Raw genomic sequence first — 17,278 nt, 5'->3', positions numbered from 1 at the left:
TTATATTATATTTAGGAAAAAGATTGTTACTTATATACATTATGAGAGGCCGATTGAAACAATGTAACAACTAAGTTTGCACGAAGGGAAAAAAATTCCCAAGGAAATCACTAGTTTACAATACTTATATGGTATATTCAAATTGTCAATCAATTTTGTTTTTGTCCTATGATCTGTTGTGATTTGTGACTTAGGAATCATATCATGGGGTCCAAAGTCCTAACCTTAGCTTATGATGGTGTGTTAATACTTCCAAATGAAGCAGGTAAAACCAGAGCACTAACAGTACTATCCCAAATGGAGTAGAGGAATCACTTTGATATAGTCATACAAACAAAGTCATACTATCAATTTAGGAAAAATCTAAAAGTTTTGGTTAGATTGTAAGATCATAGTAGGTTGATTTCTTTACAATATCACCCACTCTTTTCAGTCTATAAAAACGAACCATTTTACTACTCCTAAATCCAACAGTTCTACACTCAAAACAGAACTTAGTAGAATAATAACTTCCAACTTTTTTCACATATGGCTTTTAAAATGCAAATAGTGCTTTTGAGTCTCCTCTGCTTAACATCAACTTTCACAGTCACTCTAGCACAGCCTGGTTATGGCTATGGCTGGGGCTGGGGTAGCCGCGGTGGCAGTGACTATAGTTCGCTCTCTTCGTACTTCTATGACTACTCTTGCCCGCAAGCCAACGACATTGTCATTTCGGTCTTAGAAAATGCCATCGCTAGAGAACCAAGGATGGCTGCTTCTTTGTTAAGGCTACATTTTCACGACTGCTTTGTCCAGGTTTGTAGTACCTCTTTTGTGTGTGTGCGCGCGCGTGTTTTATGGTTAATTCATTTGGTGATTGACTATTTTTATTAATGTTTACAGGGATGTGATGCATCTATACTACTAGATGATAGTGCGACATTTGTTAGTGAGAAAAGAGCTAAGCCAAATGCCAATTCTTTGAGAGGTTTTGAAGTCATAGATGAAATCAAAGCCATGTTAGAAGATGCATGCCCTCAGACTGTTTCTTGTGCTGATATTTTGGCTTTGGTAGCTCGTGGCGCCAGTGTCTTGGCACGTAACTAAATACTACTTCCTCCGTTTTTTTTATAAATGCTACATTTTTCTTAAATGGAAATCTCATAATAGATGCTACATACTATAAATGGATTCCTTTTCACCATAAAAATCTTAAAATACTATTAAAAAGTTGGTGGTCCCCCACCTTCTCTTTTAAAATACTCATACTTCTTCCTTAACAAATGTTTTTTTATTCAAAAAGTGATGGTTCCCTACTTTCTCTCTCTACCTTTCTTAAAAACCCTCCACTTTCTCTATGTAGCATGTATAAAAAAATGTAGAAAGTACTTGGTAACACTGTTTTTTTAGATGAGCTAAGGGCAAATGTTTGTGTTGTGCTCCAAGTTCTATTTGTGTAGAACAAATTTTTTTTTGGTTTGAGTTACTTTAAATGTATGCATAAACGCTATTTTCTTGTGGATTTTTTATCAACAGAGTGGAGGACCAAATTGGGAGGTTCCATTAGGAAGAAGGGACTCAAGGATTGCAAATATGAAGCTTGCAAATGCTACCATTCCTCCCCCAATTTTGACAGCCCAAAAGCTTCTTGCAAATTTCAATCAACAAGGCCTTAATGAAGTTGATCTTGTTGCCCTCTCAGGTAACTATTTCCAATTATCTTAGAGTTCTGGCCTGGCGTTTAGGCCATTTCAGTTCAAGGACTGACTGACCCTAGACGATTTTTAAATCTGATAGTTTTGCAATAATTTGCGATCTTTCTAAATTTTGGGAGTTATCAAGTTGATAATTTATCGATTTTGTTGGTGTATAAATATCATAGGAGCACATACTATCGGAGTGGCGAGATGTACAAGTTTCAAGAAAAGGTTATACAGTCAAAATGGTAACAATCAACCAGATGTGAGTCTAGAGAAGGCCTACTTAAATGGATTGAAGTCAATTTGCCCTTCATCAGGGGGTGACAACAACATTTCCCCAATGGATTATGCAACTCCAAGAGCCTTTGACAATACTTACTACAAGCTCATTTTGGGGGGCAGAGGACTTCTTTTCACAGACCAACAACTTTACTCAGGAAATAATGCCGACCTTTCTCAATTGGTCAAGTCTTTTGCGGAAGATGAAGGGTTGTTTTTTGAGCACTTTGCTAGCTCCATGATTAAGATGGGAAGCATAAGCCCTCTCTTAGGATCTAATGGTGAAGTTAGGAAGAATTGTCGTCGTATTAATTAATTAATCAATTCATTATTGAACTTGTATCTCTTAATTAGGATTGATTTGGGTTTGGGTTTGGGATTTATTGAATTCACGTCAAAGTTGTGAATTTTTATGAAGTTCTAATTTGTGGTTTATTTGTTCGATCGAAAAACAAATTTGTGGTTAATTTGTAGCATCGAGTTACTTTCATGGATTCCTAAAATTCTTATGCAAACTAATAAAAGGGTTTAAAGTTTGATTTACTTGTCTTGTATTTAATTTATATTTATATTTGTTGCAACGGAAGTGATTAAGCAAGCAATAAACACAAGAAAACAAATAAAGAACACACAAGATTTAACGAGGTTCACTTACAATGCGATAGCCACGTTCTCAAGGCAGGGGAAAACGATTCTTTCACTATGAATGAGATGATTACAATTACAATAGGCAAGATTCAATTGAATGGGTTTCCAATTGGATCTCAAAGACTCTCTCTAATCTTCTCTATTGTGTTTAGGCTAATCTCTCTCTAATATTTGTGGTGGTATGATCTAAATATGAGTTAACATATTTATATGAAGTCTAGAATACAAGCCCTAAGTCGACGAATAAAACGAGCGAAGTAAATTCCCTCGCGCTTCGCGTGAAACAGAGTGAAGCTCGCGATCCCCGATCAGAGTCGTGCTCTGTGTGACGGCCTCGTGATTCCCTCGCGGCCATTGTCGCGACTCGTGACAGACTTTCTTCCGCAATTAAGTCACATCCTCACAAATCTCCACCTTGACTTGCATCTACCACACAACTCCACTTCGAAACAATCAACAAAACACGTACCTCTTCAACAATACACGAGATACTCTTTTGCCCTCTTGGTCTTGCATCTTTAACCCGATGTTGGACTTGCCAACTTCGTCCCATGGTCGGGATTGCCTCCACCTTGATGCACAACCTCTCACAAGGTCATATGTGACTACTAACGTTCAACAAGTCCAAGCAAAGTTTGAACTTGCGAACTGGAACAAGCTTGGTGAACATGTCAACTGGGTTGTCTGCAGTTCCAACTTTCTTCGCCACTATCCTCTTCTCACTCCTCAAAAAGTGATACCCCGCATCAATGTGTTTAGTTCTATCATGATGCACCTGATCCTTGGCAAGACATATAACACTCAAGCTATCATAATACACAGTCGCACGATCATGGTGTAGACCCAAATCACTGACCAAGCCACATAACCATATACCTTCCTTTGCTGCAACAGTCAAAGCCATATACTTAGCCTCCGTAGTAAATAAAGTCACTGAAGGCTGCAATGTAGCCTTCCAACCAACCAGATAACCTCCTAGAGTGTATACATATCCAGTCTTCGATCTTCTAATGTCTATATCACCAGCATAGTCCAAATCAGAATATTCGGTCACCTAACACTCAGCATCATTCCCATAAATGAGACCCACATCTGCCGTTCTCTTCAAATAGCTGAAAATCCGCTTCACAACCTGCCGGTGTTTCTTTCCTGGTTGAGTCATAAACCTGCTAATAACACTAACATCATGTGCTATATCTGGCCTAGTGCAAACCATAACATACATCAAACTACCAACAACACTAGCATATAGAACCTTAGACATGTACTCCTTCTCGTCATCAGATTGAGGAGAAAGAACAACAGAAAGACGAGCATTTGCAGCAGCAGGAGTATCAATAGATTTCGCAGTACTCATACCAAACCTGTCAAGTACCTTCAAGATATAACTTTTCTGGGAAAGGAAAAGTTTCTTCCGACCATGATCTCTATAAATCTCCATGCCTAGAATCTTCCGCGCTGCTCCCAAATCTTTCATGTCAAACTCAGATTTCAGAAGCTTTTTCAACTTCAAAACATCTAACTTCTTCTTTGCTGCAATAAGTATGTCATCAACATATAATAATAGGGACATATAAGAATTGTCCTCCACCTTGCTATGATAAACACAGTAATCATACGAACTCCTGTCAAATCCATGCTCAACCATGAATCTGTCAAACCTCTTATACCACTGTTTAGGTGACTGCTTAAGTCCATACAAGGACTTCTTCAGCCTGCAACCAAACTTCTCTTTTCTTGGAACAACAAACCCCTCTGGCTGACTCATCAGAATATCCTCCTCCAACTCCCCATATAGGAAAGCTATTTTCACATCTAGCTGCTAAATTTCCAGATCAATATGTGCTACCATTGCTAATAGCACTCTAATAGAAGTATGACGAACCACTAGTGAGAAAATCTCATTGTAGTCGACCCATTCCCTTTGACTGAACCCTTTTGCAACTAGTTTGGCTTTGTATCTGACACTTTCACCCTCTGAAGTTCCCTCCTTCCTCTTGAAAACCCACTTGCAACCAATCACCTTACGACCCTGTGGTATCCTCACGAGTTCGCATGTCTGGTTCTTGTGAAGAGACTTCATATCCTCACTCATAGCAACTAACCACTTAGATGATTCGTTACTAGAAACTGCTTCCCTGTAAGACATTGGCTCAGGTGATGACTCAATATCATTGGCTATATGTAATGCATAACCAATCATTTCCTCTACACAACAATTTCGGCCAGAAACATTCCGGCCCTTTATCTGTTCAATCAGTCTCTGCGTCTTCTCTAGGTCGTTTCTGACCTTCAACAACATTTTTCTCATGATTAGACTCAAGTTCAGTTGTATCATCAACAACAGCTCCATCACTCTGACTAGTCTCCACAATGGGAGAATTCACCAGAAAACATCATCCTTCCCCTGAATTCGAACCTGCACCTGTGGAGTAGGTTTTGAAATAATTTCTTTCTCAGATCCTTCAGCTGTGCTATCATCAGTTTCACCTGCAGGTTTGTTAGCAGATACAAACATAGTGTTTTCATCAAAAGTATCATCTCTACTAAGTATAACACACCCTTCTGATGGGGACCAAATCTTGTAACCCTTTACACCATCTCCATACCCCAAAAAACAACCCTTCTTAGCCCGTGGTTCAAGTGTACCTTCATTCACATGATAATAGACGATACAACCAAAGACACGCAAAACAGAATAATCAGCACTTCTCCCAGACCATACCTCATAAGGTACCTTGCAGTTAATACCTGTATGAGGGCCACGGTATATCAAATAGCATGTCGTTTTCACAGCTTCACTCCAGTACTTCCTAGTCAACCCTGCATTAGAGAGCATGTATTGAACTCTCTCTAGCAAAGTCTGATTCAAACGCTCTACAACACCATTCTGCTGTGGTGTTTTCCTGACAGTGCGATGTCTCACTATCCCTGTGTCCCTGCAAAGCTCATTGAATTCATCGTTAACAAACTCAAGACCACTATCCGTACGTAGCCTCTTAATCTTCTTGCCTGTCTAATTTTCTACTAAGACTTTACATTGCACAAAAGTCTTAAAAGCCTTTCCATTGTGCTTTAAACAATAAAGCCAACAGTACCTGGAGAAATCATCAATAAAAGTCACAAAATAGGTGAATCCTCCTATACCTTCTACCCGAGCAGGCCCTCAACAATTTGAGTGAATATAATCCAGCGTAGCCTTAGTTGTGTGCAGCCCCTTGCCAAACTTAGCCCTATGTTGCTTCCCCAACACACAGTGCTCACAAAACTCAAGGTTCTTCACCTTGTGGCCATCAAGAAGATTCATCTTGGATAATATCTACATCCCACGCTCACCCATATGCCCAAGTCGTATGTGCCACAACTTGGTCATCTCCTCAGGACTCGTAGATGCAACATTAGCAGAATCAGTCAGAATACCTTATAACACATACAAAGTACCCAATTTGGTGCCCTTAAGCACCAACCTCGAACTTTTTCACACACATAGTTCCCCAACCGAGCCAGAAAAAGTAAACCCTCCTTCATCCGAACCAGGATATTTCGATAGATGAGATTTGACTTAATGCACGATAGCTTAACATGCATGTAGGATACATGTATCTTGTTTTTTATATATAGATCGATAGATAGGATAATATAAAATATATAAACATCATTCTCAAAATTGTATGAAATTATAGTAATGGGAATAAAACGTTTATTGAGACGAAAAAAAAACACATAACATAGAGTAATTGTTACAACCTATTGTGTAACAAATTAAACTATAATACATAGAGATTTGATTATAATAATTGTCCAATTAAAAGCAAGTCACCGATGAAGCTAAAAAGTTCCTTTCTAACAAATGATTGTTAATTTTGCACATTTTATCTTACAATGAACTTTTCTTTCTTGCACAAAAACCTAATTATATTTGACGTTAAATCTATCCCAATATTAATTTTTTTAGTAATTTTTTCTTATAGTTCACCTACTACTTGCTTCGACAGAGGATAATGAACCAACAATATACCTTCTTCTTTTTTATAATAATTTTGGGCATGTAATAATAATAAAAAATACTGTAAATTCCTTAGCTTCCTAGTATGCCGTTTACATTATTTTATACAAATTAACTATGACCATAATATCTTTTCAAAAAAATAAAACTATGACCATAATATATTTTATATATATAAAAAAGAATGATATAGAGTAAACTAATGAAACTAATGACAAATTGTGTTACAATCACGACAAAAATAAAGATGATAAATAATGTTAATCATTGCTAAAAAAAAATCTAATGCCATTCCATGCAAAAATGTTAAGCAATCACGTGATATATGATACACTATTTCATTTACGCAAGCCATGAATAACCAATTGATCTTCCCATTTGATGTTGCGACTAATTCACCTTTTACAGAAAATTGGATGTTGTTGTAAACCGTGAATGACGATGCTTGACATAATTTTTTTTTCTCAAATGATGTATGAAGACGTGTTTAGGGTTTATGAATTTTGATGTTGTAGTGAAATGCAAATATGATTAGGGTATTTATAGTGCAAATTAAAGGTTTTTTACTCGATTTTTTTTTTAGAAAAATTAATAAAATATTATTAAATCACGAATTTTCATATTAAAGCTTGATTGAATCAATCCCTAAAATTACGCCATCCAAAAATTAAGAATGATTTTGATTTAGGTGATCAACTACATGATTGAAGATTGTAATTGCTTATTTCTATGTGTAGTGAATCTCTAAAATTTTCGGCCAAATTTAAACATGAGATTATGAAAACTGACCTTGCCTTTTTTTATTCCACATACGCTAATCATCAATAATTACTTCAAATCACCTCTAATTAAGACAATTAAATTTCCGAAATCTTTTAATTTTCGGATTCCACCAAGGCAAATCCTACATGGACACTATAGATGATAGTTTTAGTTTCTCGTACTCTAGAACTGCTCGATGATTATGAGTTTGACACATATGATTTTTTATTTTGCTTTAGATAATAATATATAGATATAAATTCTAATTGTCAAATACGGTAATTAGAGATGATGAGGACACATGAGCAATGATATTCCATACTGGATATGTGCCAATACCATGGCATTTATGTAATTTTTATGACAAAAGTAATTTTAAAAAATTATAATTTTTTTCATATTTTTTTTTTGGGGCTTGTTAGTTGAAATCTTAAATCATATCTGGACTACATCAAATCATATCAGTTCGCTATTAAATCATATCTGAGCTATATCTAATCATATCAAATAACTAATATGAGAAAAGTTGTCTCATATCGAATATGGGACTATACTTTCTCGAGGACACATGTAGTTAATCCCCCCTTACCGCCTCACGTGATTTCGCAGAAGAAATATCATGGCAAGGCATCCCTCTTAATTGCACATTTTTGATGGCTTACCGTTATAGTAGACAATCTACACCTCGAAATTAGAACCAATCTATACATACTGATCCACAAGTCCACATGAGTACTCCACTACTCCAGCAGTAAAAGCATTCCCTATTTTCTCCATTTTCCTCAACATTATATCTTCTCTCATCACTGCCTATCATTTGCTTCAACATTATATCCTAAAAGTCAGCAACTGTGCAAAAATGGCAGATTAGAATTCAACCCAGAAATTAAAAGAGGTATTGTTAAATGACTTAAATCATATGCATTTCTATTTTGTTTCCTTTTTTCCTTCTTTCAAATGTGTGATTAATTAGATTTAAAAGTTTGAATTTGTGTTCATTTATGCTTATTAACCTGTTAAGTATATATATATTTTTGCTTTTCCTGGGGTTTGTTTATTGTTTGCGTTTAGAATTTATGGGATTTCAACATATTGCATTACTAAGTTACTGCCTTGCTCAATGCAAAAATTGGCATAATGGGTTTGTGAGTTTTGATTTGGGTGAACAATTTAAAATTTTGTTTTCGAAAATTGCTGATTGATCAAGATTCACTAGCTTTTATTCAGGAGTTTGTCTTATAAAAGACCGCCTACTTTTAAATTAAAATAAGGTAATAGTAAACTCAATATTAAAAAGAGAATTAACCAAATAATGACTAGCTTAATTTTTTTCGATAACTAATTTAATTCTTTTAGTAATTAGACCGTTTCTTTTAATAATTTTTGTTTGTTAAGATCCACTCCGAATAGACAACCAATCCACAGAAAGTGGTCAATCGTTTGATTTTTGGTTCAGTGTAATTAGCTCAAGAGTTACATGTGTTCTTAGCGCGCTTTTAGGAACCTTTAAACTTAAATCTCCTTTTACTTTTTCCAGTATATTTTATTACAACTTTGAGATCCGTTAGAAATGAGACAATGCACATGCTTGAGAAAGTGTTGACTTGCTTATATCCTAAATCTCACCTTTTTGGGCTTTTGTTAAAGTTCCCATCATTCCAAGAGTTGTTAAAGTTCATGTAATTAATACCAAGAAAATAATCATATTATTAGATAACCTGGACTAATACTCTTGCGGGCAATGCTATATCTATCCGGTGGATAGTTAACCTACTAGAAATAGAGCATTAAAAAACTATTAGAACTGATGAGTTGGATTCCACTATTTATTTATTTCTATTATTAGTGGGTTGTTGACCCATTGGGTAGATAAAGTTTTTTCCGTACTCCTACTCTTATTTTCTCCTTGTTGTATGACAAGAAATTGAGCCCATGAAAGAAAAGGATCCCATATAAATTCTTGGCTTACCTAAACGATACATATCTTGAATTAGTAGCTTATGTACTAAGTACTTTTCCAGTTAAATCTTGCCTTCAAGTTGAAAGTTTGTGAAGGTTGATCTTCAAAAGAAAACATAATTTTTTCTGATATGGCAAAGTCTTCCTCAGTTAGATATACTCAGGTTATTTCTAAGTTCCTTGAAGATTTACAACTGTATCTTCACCTGCTGTTATTTATAAGTTTTTTGAAGATTATGGGATTCTTTTGTTTATTCTTAAGTGTGTTATGAAAGCAGGCATACTACATTATTCACTTGTTCTGATATGTACGTCTTGTAAAAAGTCTTGTACTGTTTCCTTTCACCTTCAATTAGAACACAGATGCAGTATTCCATTTGTTTTCTTGAGCTTTGAGTTTAAGAGTCCTCGTCAATTATATCAATATCAAATTGAGCAAGATATTTGATTTTGTCCATTTAATCCAGAATTCAATATTTGCGCTCTTTATTCTCGTATGTGATGATTTTCGGAAATATCTAAATCTTCAGTTCTTTTTTCCTTGTTCACAGGTATCTTTAGCCAATTTGTCTTCCAGAGCTTGCTAGCAGTGCTAACTTTTTGTCTGCCAAAATGACCGTGAACAATCTAAAACTGGGAGTACATGTGGTTGGTGCACATGATCTTATGCCAAAAGATGGGCTAGGATCATCCAGTGCATTTGTGGAGCTACATTTTGATGGACAAAAATTCCGAACCACTATTAAGGAGAAGGATCTCAATCCAGTCTGGGATGAGAGCTTTTATTTCAATATATCTGATCCATCACTTCTCCCCCATCTTGTTCTTGACGTCTATGTTCACAATCACAACAGAGCCACAAATTCTAAGTCATTTCTTGGAAAGGTCTCCCTGAATGGGACTTCATTTGTTCCACATTGTGATGCGGTTGTCTTGCATTTCCCCCTGGAAAAGCGTGGTATATTCTCTCGCATTAGAGGAGAGCTTGGTCTCAAAGTCTACATCACCGATGATCCTACCATTAAGTCGTCCAGCCCAATTTCTGCTGCTGAAAATAATGTAAGTGTAAATCATGCGCAGGCTCCAAAATCCGAAGTGAGACATACCTTCCGTCATCTACCCAACACCAATCATTCACATTCGCATTCCCAATCTCATAACCATTCTCATCATGATCATCATCATGGTTCTTCTGCAGAAGTTACTCATGAGGCAACTTATCAACAAGTTGAAGAGATGAAAATGAAAGCTGAAGCACCGCCGCACAAGATTGTCAGGATGCACTCTGCTTCTGCTGCACAACCAGTCGATTTTGCTCTTAAAGAGACCAGTCCATACCTCGGAGGGGGACGAGTTGTTGGGGGACGCATTGTTCATGCAGACAAAACTGCAAGCACATATGATCTTGTTGAACGGATGCAGTTCCTTTATGTCAGAGTTGTGAAAGCCCGTGATCTTCCTAATATGGATCTTACTGGTAGTCTTGACCCTTTTGTGGAGGTGAGAGTTGGAAATTATAAAGGGGTGACCAAGCATCTCGACAAAAATGATCATCCAGAATGGAATGTGGTGTTTGCCTTTTCAAAGGATCGACTGCAGACCTCGGTTCTTGAAGTTAAAGTCAAGGACAAGGATTTAATTAAAGATGATTTTGTTGGCATTGTAAGGTTTGATTTGCATGAGGTTCCAACCAGGGTTCCCCCAGATAGCCCGTTGGCCCCTCAATGGTACCGTCTTGAGGATAAGAAGAGTGAAAAGGTAAAAGGCGAGTTGATGTTGGCAGTTTGGCTCGGCACTCAAGCCGATGAAGCATATTCAGAAGCATGGCATTCTGATACAGCTGGTATTGATATTCAATCCTCTACTGCTTCTGCACTTTTGCGCTCAAAGGTCTATCACGCCCCAAGGCTATGGTATGTTCGTGTAAACGTTATTGAGGCACAGGATTTGATACCTACTGAAAAGAACAGATTTCCAGAAGTTTTTTGCAAGGCAAACATAGGTCATCAGATCATGAAGACTAAATCTGTTCAAGCTCGTACGATGAACTCCTTTTGGAACGAGGATCTAGTATTCGTCGCTGCAGAGCCGTTTGATGACCATCTGGTTATCACTGTTGAGGATCGTGTGGCTCCTGGGAAAGACGAGATCATTGGGAGAGTCATCATTCCCTTGACTCAAATTGATAGGCGAGCAGATGACCGACTCATTCCTTCCCGCTGGTTTCACCTTGAGAAGCCGGTTGCTGTGGATATTGACCAGCTGAAGAAAGAGAAATTTGCTAGTCGGCTTCATATTCGAGTGTGTCTTGATGGAGGTTACCATGTTCTTGACGAGTCCACTCATTACAGCAGTGATCTACGCCCCACAGCGAAACAGCTCTGGAAGCCCACAATAGGTGTCTTAGAACTGGGTATCTTAAACGCTGAAGGACTCCATCCAATGAAAACAAGAGATGGGAGAGGTACATCAGATACATATTGTGTTGCAAAGTACGGTCATAAGTGGGTTCGGACAAGAACTCTCGTTGACAGCCTCTCTCCAAAATACAATGAGCAATACACATGGGAAGTTTTCGACCCAGCAACAGTTCTAACAGTGGGTGTATTTGACAATTGTCAAATTGGAGGGAAGGAATCAAATGGAGGAAACAAGGATGTAAAGATAGGGAAGGTGCGGTTACGTATTTCTACCCTTGAAACAGGTCGTATTTATACACATTCTTATCCCTTGCTCGTTCTTCAACCAAATGGGGTCAAGAAAATGGGGGAGTTGCATTTAGCTATAAGGTTTTCCTGCACTTCATTTGCTAACATGATGTATCAATATTCCCGACCCCTTCTACCAAAAATGCACTATGTTAGACCCTTCCCAGTAATGCAGCAGGACATGCTGCGTTTCCAGGCCATGAATATAGTTGCTATGAGGCTTGGCCGAGCTGAACCTCCCCTTCGGAAGGAGGTGGTTGAATACATGTCTGATGTGGACGCCCATCTCTGGAGTATGCGGAGAAGCAAGGCAAATTTCTTCCGTCTCATGTCAGTTTTCTCGGGATTGTTTGCTGTGGGGAAATGGTCTGGTGATATATGCATGTGGAGGAACCCAATTACCACGGTCCTTGTCCACATTCTCTTTCTTATGCTTGTTTGTTTTCCTGAGCTGATCTTGCCAACTGTCTTCCTCTATATGTTTTTGATCGGGGTTTGGAACTATAGGTACCGTCCTAGGTACCCTCCACATATGAACATTAAGATCTCACAAGCCGATACTTCCCTTCCTGATGAGTTAGACGAGGAGTTTGACACATTTCCCACAAGCAAGAGCCCGGAGCTTGTGAGAATGAGATATGACAGGTTGAGAAGTGTAGCTGGAAGGATGCAAACCGTGGTGGGTGACATTGCAACACAAGGTGAACGGTTCCAGGCTCTCTTGAGCTGGCGAGATCCACGTGCTACTGCCATCTTTGTGACATTTTGCCTTGTAGCTGCTATTGTGTTGTATGTTACGCCGTTTCAAGTGATTGCTGCTTTGACTGGGTTCTATGCCATGAGGCATCCTAGGTTTCGTTATCGCTTGCCTTCCGTGCCTATAAACTTTTTCCGTCGTCTACCTGCTAGGACAGACAGTATGTTGTAAATTTGTGATCAAATGTTTTCAGGCCTATCATCCTAGATCTTTAATTTTTGAACCGTTGGTTGAAGTTATTATTGTAGTATTTTACTTAAAGCAGACAATCCAGACATTGTGTTATAATACTGTGCTGCTGTCTATGAGATAACTAACAAAAGATCTAAGCAATATAAGGAATTTTTCAATTTGATATGTAGTTGCAATTTCCTTCATGTAGATGTCGTGTACAATAGAGAAAATGATTGGAAATGGTTCGTGCTGGGCGTTAAAAATGTTACATTGACTACCCATTTTAGGTCATGTTCTTTTGAACTTATTTTCAATTTAGTTAATTTCAGTAATGACTTATCATCACTTCTAGAGCCAACCCATTTGAGATCTTTCATAAATTTCCATAATTTGTCTTCTGGGTATCTGGGTCAATACCCCTTTTATCAACTATTTACGCTATAACACTCGATGGCAAGTCAATCTTCTGCTCAATCCAAATCAGGGTACGAGTTCGTTGTCAAGGTTCGTTATACTTATCTGAGAATCACCTTTTTCCGCCTAATTCACTCTTCTGTTTGTAAATTGTAATTGCTTCTAATATCATATATTCATATGGAGTAGCTCTTACAACTTACAAGCTCCAGTTTTGCAGCTATTACAAGTTATACTTCTTTTAGGTTGGAAATTAATCTTTGTGCGATAAACTTCTGATTTTCTCAAAGTTAGTCGCAGTTTTTATGATGTTGGTGATAATTCATATTTATATATAGTTTTTAGTTGCATTTAGGTTGCATTTTAGAGCATTTAGTTTCATATTTAGGTTCATTGATGCATTATATTCTTAAGTTATATTTTTCTACTCCTATTCGTATGTTTTCTTTTTTTTGATGAATTTCAGGCATTGAGGATATATTTGGAGTATGATTAATTAAGCTTGAGGATTAGGAGCACTTGGAAGGAAGCTACAATGCATAAGGATCGTCATAGATATTTTATAGTACGAATTTGAGCGAAAACGAAGCGGAAAATCATTAGAAGAAATGTGAAAAAGGAGTCATGTCTACTCTTCTGATCATAACTTTTGATGTGCTTCTTAAAATCGAGTAATTCCAGCAGATTTGGAAACTAGACTTGAAGAGCTTTCCAATGATAGGTGGCACGCCCCGAGGAGACTTTTAGTCAAGGAGTTATGCCTTTCGGAAGATTGCACTGATTCTGCTGGAATATGCCACGCGTACGCGCGGATCACTAATCCGCGTATTAATGATTTATTTAAGATTTTCCTTATCTTGTAAATTACTTTCCAAGTCATATTAGGTTATTGAATATTTATTTAGATAGGTTTTCATTCTCTCTCTCACCTCCCCCTCTCACGTTACTTCTTAGTTTTTAGGTTTTAGTTTTTCTCTTCCTTTTCTCTCTAGTTTTAGTGTAAACCCTAGTTTTTTATTTTTCATTAATTCATGAGTTTATTAGTTTCTTTTTGATTTCTTTATTATGTTTTCTTTGATTTAGATTTCATTTTTATTTCATGATAGAGTAGTTTCTTTTATCTATGGTTAAGTTGAACCCTAGTATGATTTAATTCATGATTGTTTCTTTAAATTTCATATTAATTATTAATTGTTCTTGCTTAATTGATTGTGCATATGCAATACTAGATTAGGGATAACTAGTATTGTTATGATTCCATTGTCTTGATCACAACGGGAGTTGGATTTTGACGGATTTGAGTATTTCAATTAAGGCATGAAGTTCTCCACGGGAGTAGGTAGAATGGATTGTTAGGAAGTTAAAGTGCCGTGTTTAATGTCTTTAATTTGCATGATTCCACGGGAGTAGGCTTGAATGCATATTAGAGAAGCATAGATACTCGGGAGAGGCTATGGTACTTTATAGGGTGTACTTTTCCTTGTGAACATTTAATTTATTAGTTTGGGGTAGAAATTATTTTGTATTATTTCGTGCTAGTGGGGATACTTAACTGTAGAGTCTTTTATTTATATATTGATTAGTATAGTTAATTCGACCATTATTGATATTATTCTCCTTTAGTCTTACCATTATTTAAGGCTAATCATAGAACAACTTTCTCTCTGTGGGATCGACTCTGACTTACCCTACTACATAGTTAGGAGGATTAGTTAGGTTATTTATTTTTGTTAGGTGCGCGACACGTATCAAATTTTGGCGCCGTTGCCGGGGAGACGGTTTTGTTTTAGTTGTTTTATTGTTAGTGAGACTAAATTGTATATATTTTTTTCCCTTTTTGTGAATATTTTTATTTATTTATTTTTTAATTTTTTTTGTATCATGGAGTCATGCTATTTTGATGATGGGATAATTTTTTGCTAGGCAACATAGTAATAATTTTTGGAATTCTCATGTTTACAGTTTTGATGCATCATATCAAAATCCTCCCAATTTTTGCATGAGTTCTCCTGAATTACCTCATATGCTATGTGAATCCCATGTATATGCTAGTAATTCTAGAGCAATTTTTTCTTTTCCTCAATATGAGAATGAATTGTTTTGGAAATATTATCACAGACTTGGTGATTTTATAGGTCCTAATCATGGAATTGAATTATGGGATATGTGCCTAGTGATTTATGAGGGATTAAATGAAGAAACTAGGATGGTGGTAGAATCTAGGTGTGATGGAGGATTTCTATTCCAATCGCCTGATTATTGTTGGGATTTAATTGAGTGGTTGGCTAGAGATACTTATGAGTGGGAGATGTCTTCATCTGCTCTTTCACCCCAAACTTACATGTCACCACCCCCTTATTGGTCTAATTGTCAGTCTACTTCTCATGATTTTTCTTCTTGTGATGTGCCATTAATAGATGGTTTCGACCCCTCTTCCCAATTTGAATGTCAATCTGCTCAGAATTCTAGCCCCAATCTGTTTATTTATGATGATAATGAGGGGTGGATAATAAATGAGAGCTATTGTGATGATGAAACGATTGAAAGAACGACTAATGTGATGGATGTTTTGCTGGAGGAAGAATTCATAGTTGAAATTTCCTCTTTGGAGGAAAGTCAAGTTGAGCGTGAGGTGATTTACGAGTCTTTATTGGTATCACCTATTGTTTTTGAGTCTCATGTTCCATTCTCTGAGAAACTTGATATTATATCTTCTTCCCCAATATTATATGCCTCACTGCATCATTTCTTTCTCCCTTTTGAATGACTTCATGATAATGTAAAATAATGTACAATTCTTTCTTTTCCTTCTTGAGTCATGTAAAAAGACTAACAATTTTTCTTCTTTTTGTAGTTTCAGTAATTTTTTAGTACTAATTTTTTTAATTTTTCCTTTTCACTCGTATATAATATGCTCTGAGATGTTTGCAGGAACATATGATAAGCTTCTTCGAGCATTGAACTATTATGAGTGGTCTACTAATCCTAAACGGTCAAGCAAGACTTTAAAGTTGCGCTTCTCGGAAGGCAACCCGAGTTTTGACTTATTTTCTCTTTTTTTTTCTTTTCTTTTTCTTATTTTTTATTTGATTTTTGACTTTGTTTCATCTTTGTTTCTAGTGTTTTTAACCACTTTGATGTGTTTTCTTTAGGTGGAGCGAGTTTTTTTTTAAAAAAAAAACAAAAATCTGCCCTACCCAGCCCGCTGGCCCATCCATGGCCCTGCTACTTCCTTCACAGATCACCCCACGCGCCACCACTGGCGCCACCATATCCTTCTATCACCGGCGACCACCTAGAATCGGCGCACTACCCTCCCCCCGTTTCTTTCCTTCGATTCCACCTCCCGCCTTCGCACCATACCAAACTCTCCCCTGTTTCTTTCTTTCGTCCACGCCACCACGGCCCTACAACCGACCACCACATCGCGACAACCCAGCCAGCCCTCCCATGTTTCTTTCTTTCGAACACTCCTCTCTGTCATCCTCTGCTTCACTCCGTTCCAGCCCCGCCGGCCTCCTGCTCGCCGCCAAATCGGCGCTAATCGCGACCCACGCCACCACACCTGTCGCCCAGTATCGCACCACACAGCAGCGAACCCGACCACCGGCATCTTCTCCTCCCCCTACCCTTCGCCCCTGTGCGCCATCCACTCTCGCCGGATTCCACTGTACCCCCACCATCCTCCCGCCTTCCTTCTTTGGCCAAGACGATTTCCCTCTGACCTTTTTTTTTCTTTTTTTTTTTTTTGCTTTTCTTTTCCCCCGCTTTTCTTTTCTTTTCTTTTCATTCGAATTAGTCTGATTTTATTTATTTATTTATTTTTTTTCATTTTTTTCTTTTATTAGTACCTTTTCTCATAATCATCTAATTTTTTTTTTTCTTTAAT

General features: G+C 37.3%; 2 protein-coding genes across 2 annotated transcripts; both read left to right on the top strand.

The window, feature by feature from the left end:
- The first annotated feature begins 356 nt into the window (after positions 1-356).
- LOC104889296 (peroxidase 9) lies at positions 357-2,504 on the top strand. The gene is made up of 4 exons (XM_010674492.4): positions 357-798; positions 886-1,077; positions 1,519-1,684; positions 1,865-2,504. Exons 1-4 carry the CDS (start codon positions 529-531, stop codon positions 2,275-2,277), a joined length of 1,041 nt encoding a protein of 346 aa, XP_010672794.2. The 5' UTR covers positions 357-528; the 3' UTR covers positions 2,278-2,504.
- Positions 2,505-8,018: 5,514 nt separating this feature from the next.
- Positions 8,019-13,320, top strand: LOC104889300 (FT-interacting protein 3). The gene is made up of 2 exons (XM_010674497.4): positions 8,019-8,272; positions 9,888-13,320. Exon 2 carries the CDS (start codon positions 9,949-9,951, stop codon positions 12,970-12,972), a length of 3,024 nt encoding a protein of 1,007 aa, XP_010672799.2. The 5' UTR covers positions 8,019-8,272; positions 9,888-9,948; the 3' UTR covers positions 12,973-13,320.
- Positions 13,321-17,278: the final 3,958 nt, after the last annotated feature.

This window comes from Beta vulgaris, chromosome 1 (assembly GCF_026745355.1).
Source record: "Beta vulgaris subsp. vulgaris cultivar EL10 chromosome 1, EL10.2, whole genome shotgun sequence".
NCBI classification, from domain to species: Eukaryota; Viridiplantae; Streptophyta; class Magnoliopsida; order Caryophyllales; family Amaranthaceae; genus Beta; species Beta vulgaris.
The sequence above is the reverse complement of the archived record's forward strand: the minus strand, read 5'-3'. Positions and strand labels throughout refer to the sequence as shown.

What these genes read in the sequence shown, in the direction of transcription:
- LOC104889296 (XM_010674492.4), top strand. Translation starts at nt 529, where the DNA reads ATGGCTTTTAAAATGCAAATAGTGCTTTTGAGTCTCCTCTGCTTAACA. An exon ending in CTCGTGGCGCCAGTGTCTTG is followed by an intron (nt 1,078 to 1,518) that starts GCACGTAACTAA and finishes TTTTATCAACAG; the next exon opens with AGTGGAGGACCAAATTGGGA. An exon ending in TGATCTTGTTGCCCTCTCAG is followed by an intron (nt 1,685 to 1,864) that starts GTAACTATTTCC and finishes TAAATATCATAG; the next exon opens with GAGCACATACTATCGGAGTG.
- LOC104889300 (XM_010674497.4), top strand. Translation starts at nt 9,949, where the DNA reads ATGACCGTGAACAATCTAAAACTGGGAGTACATGTGGTTGGTGCACAT.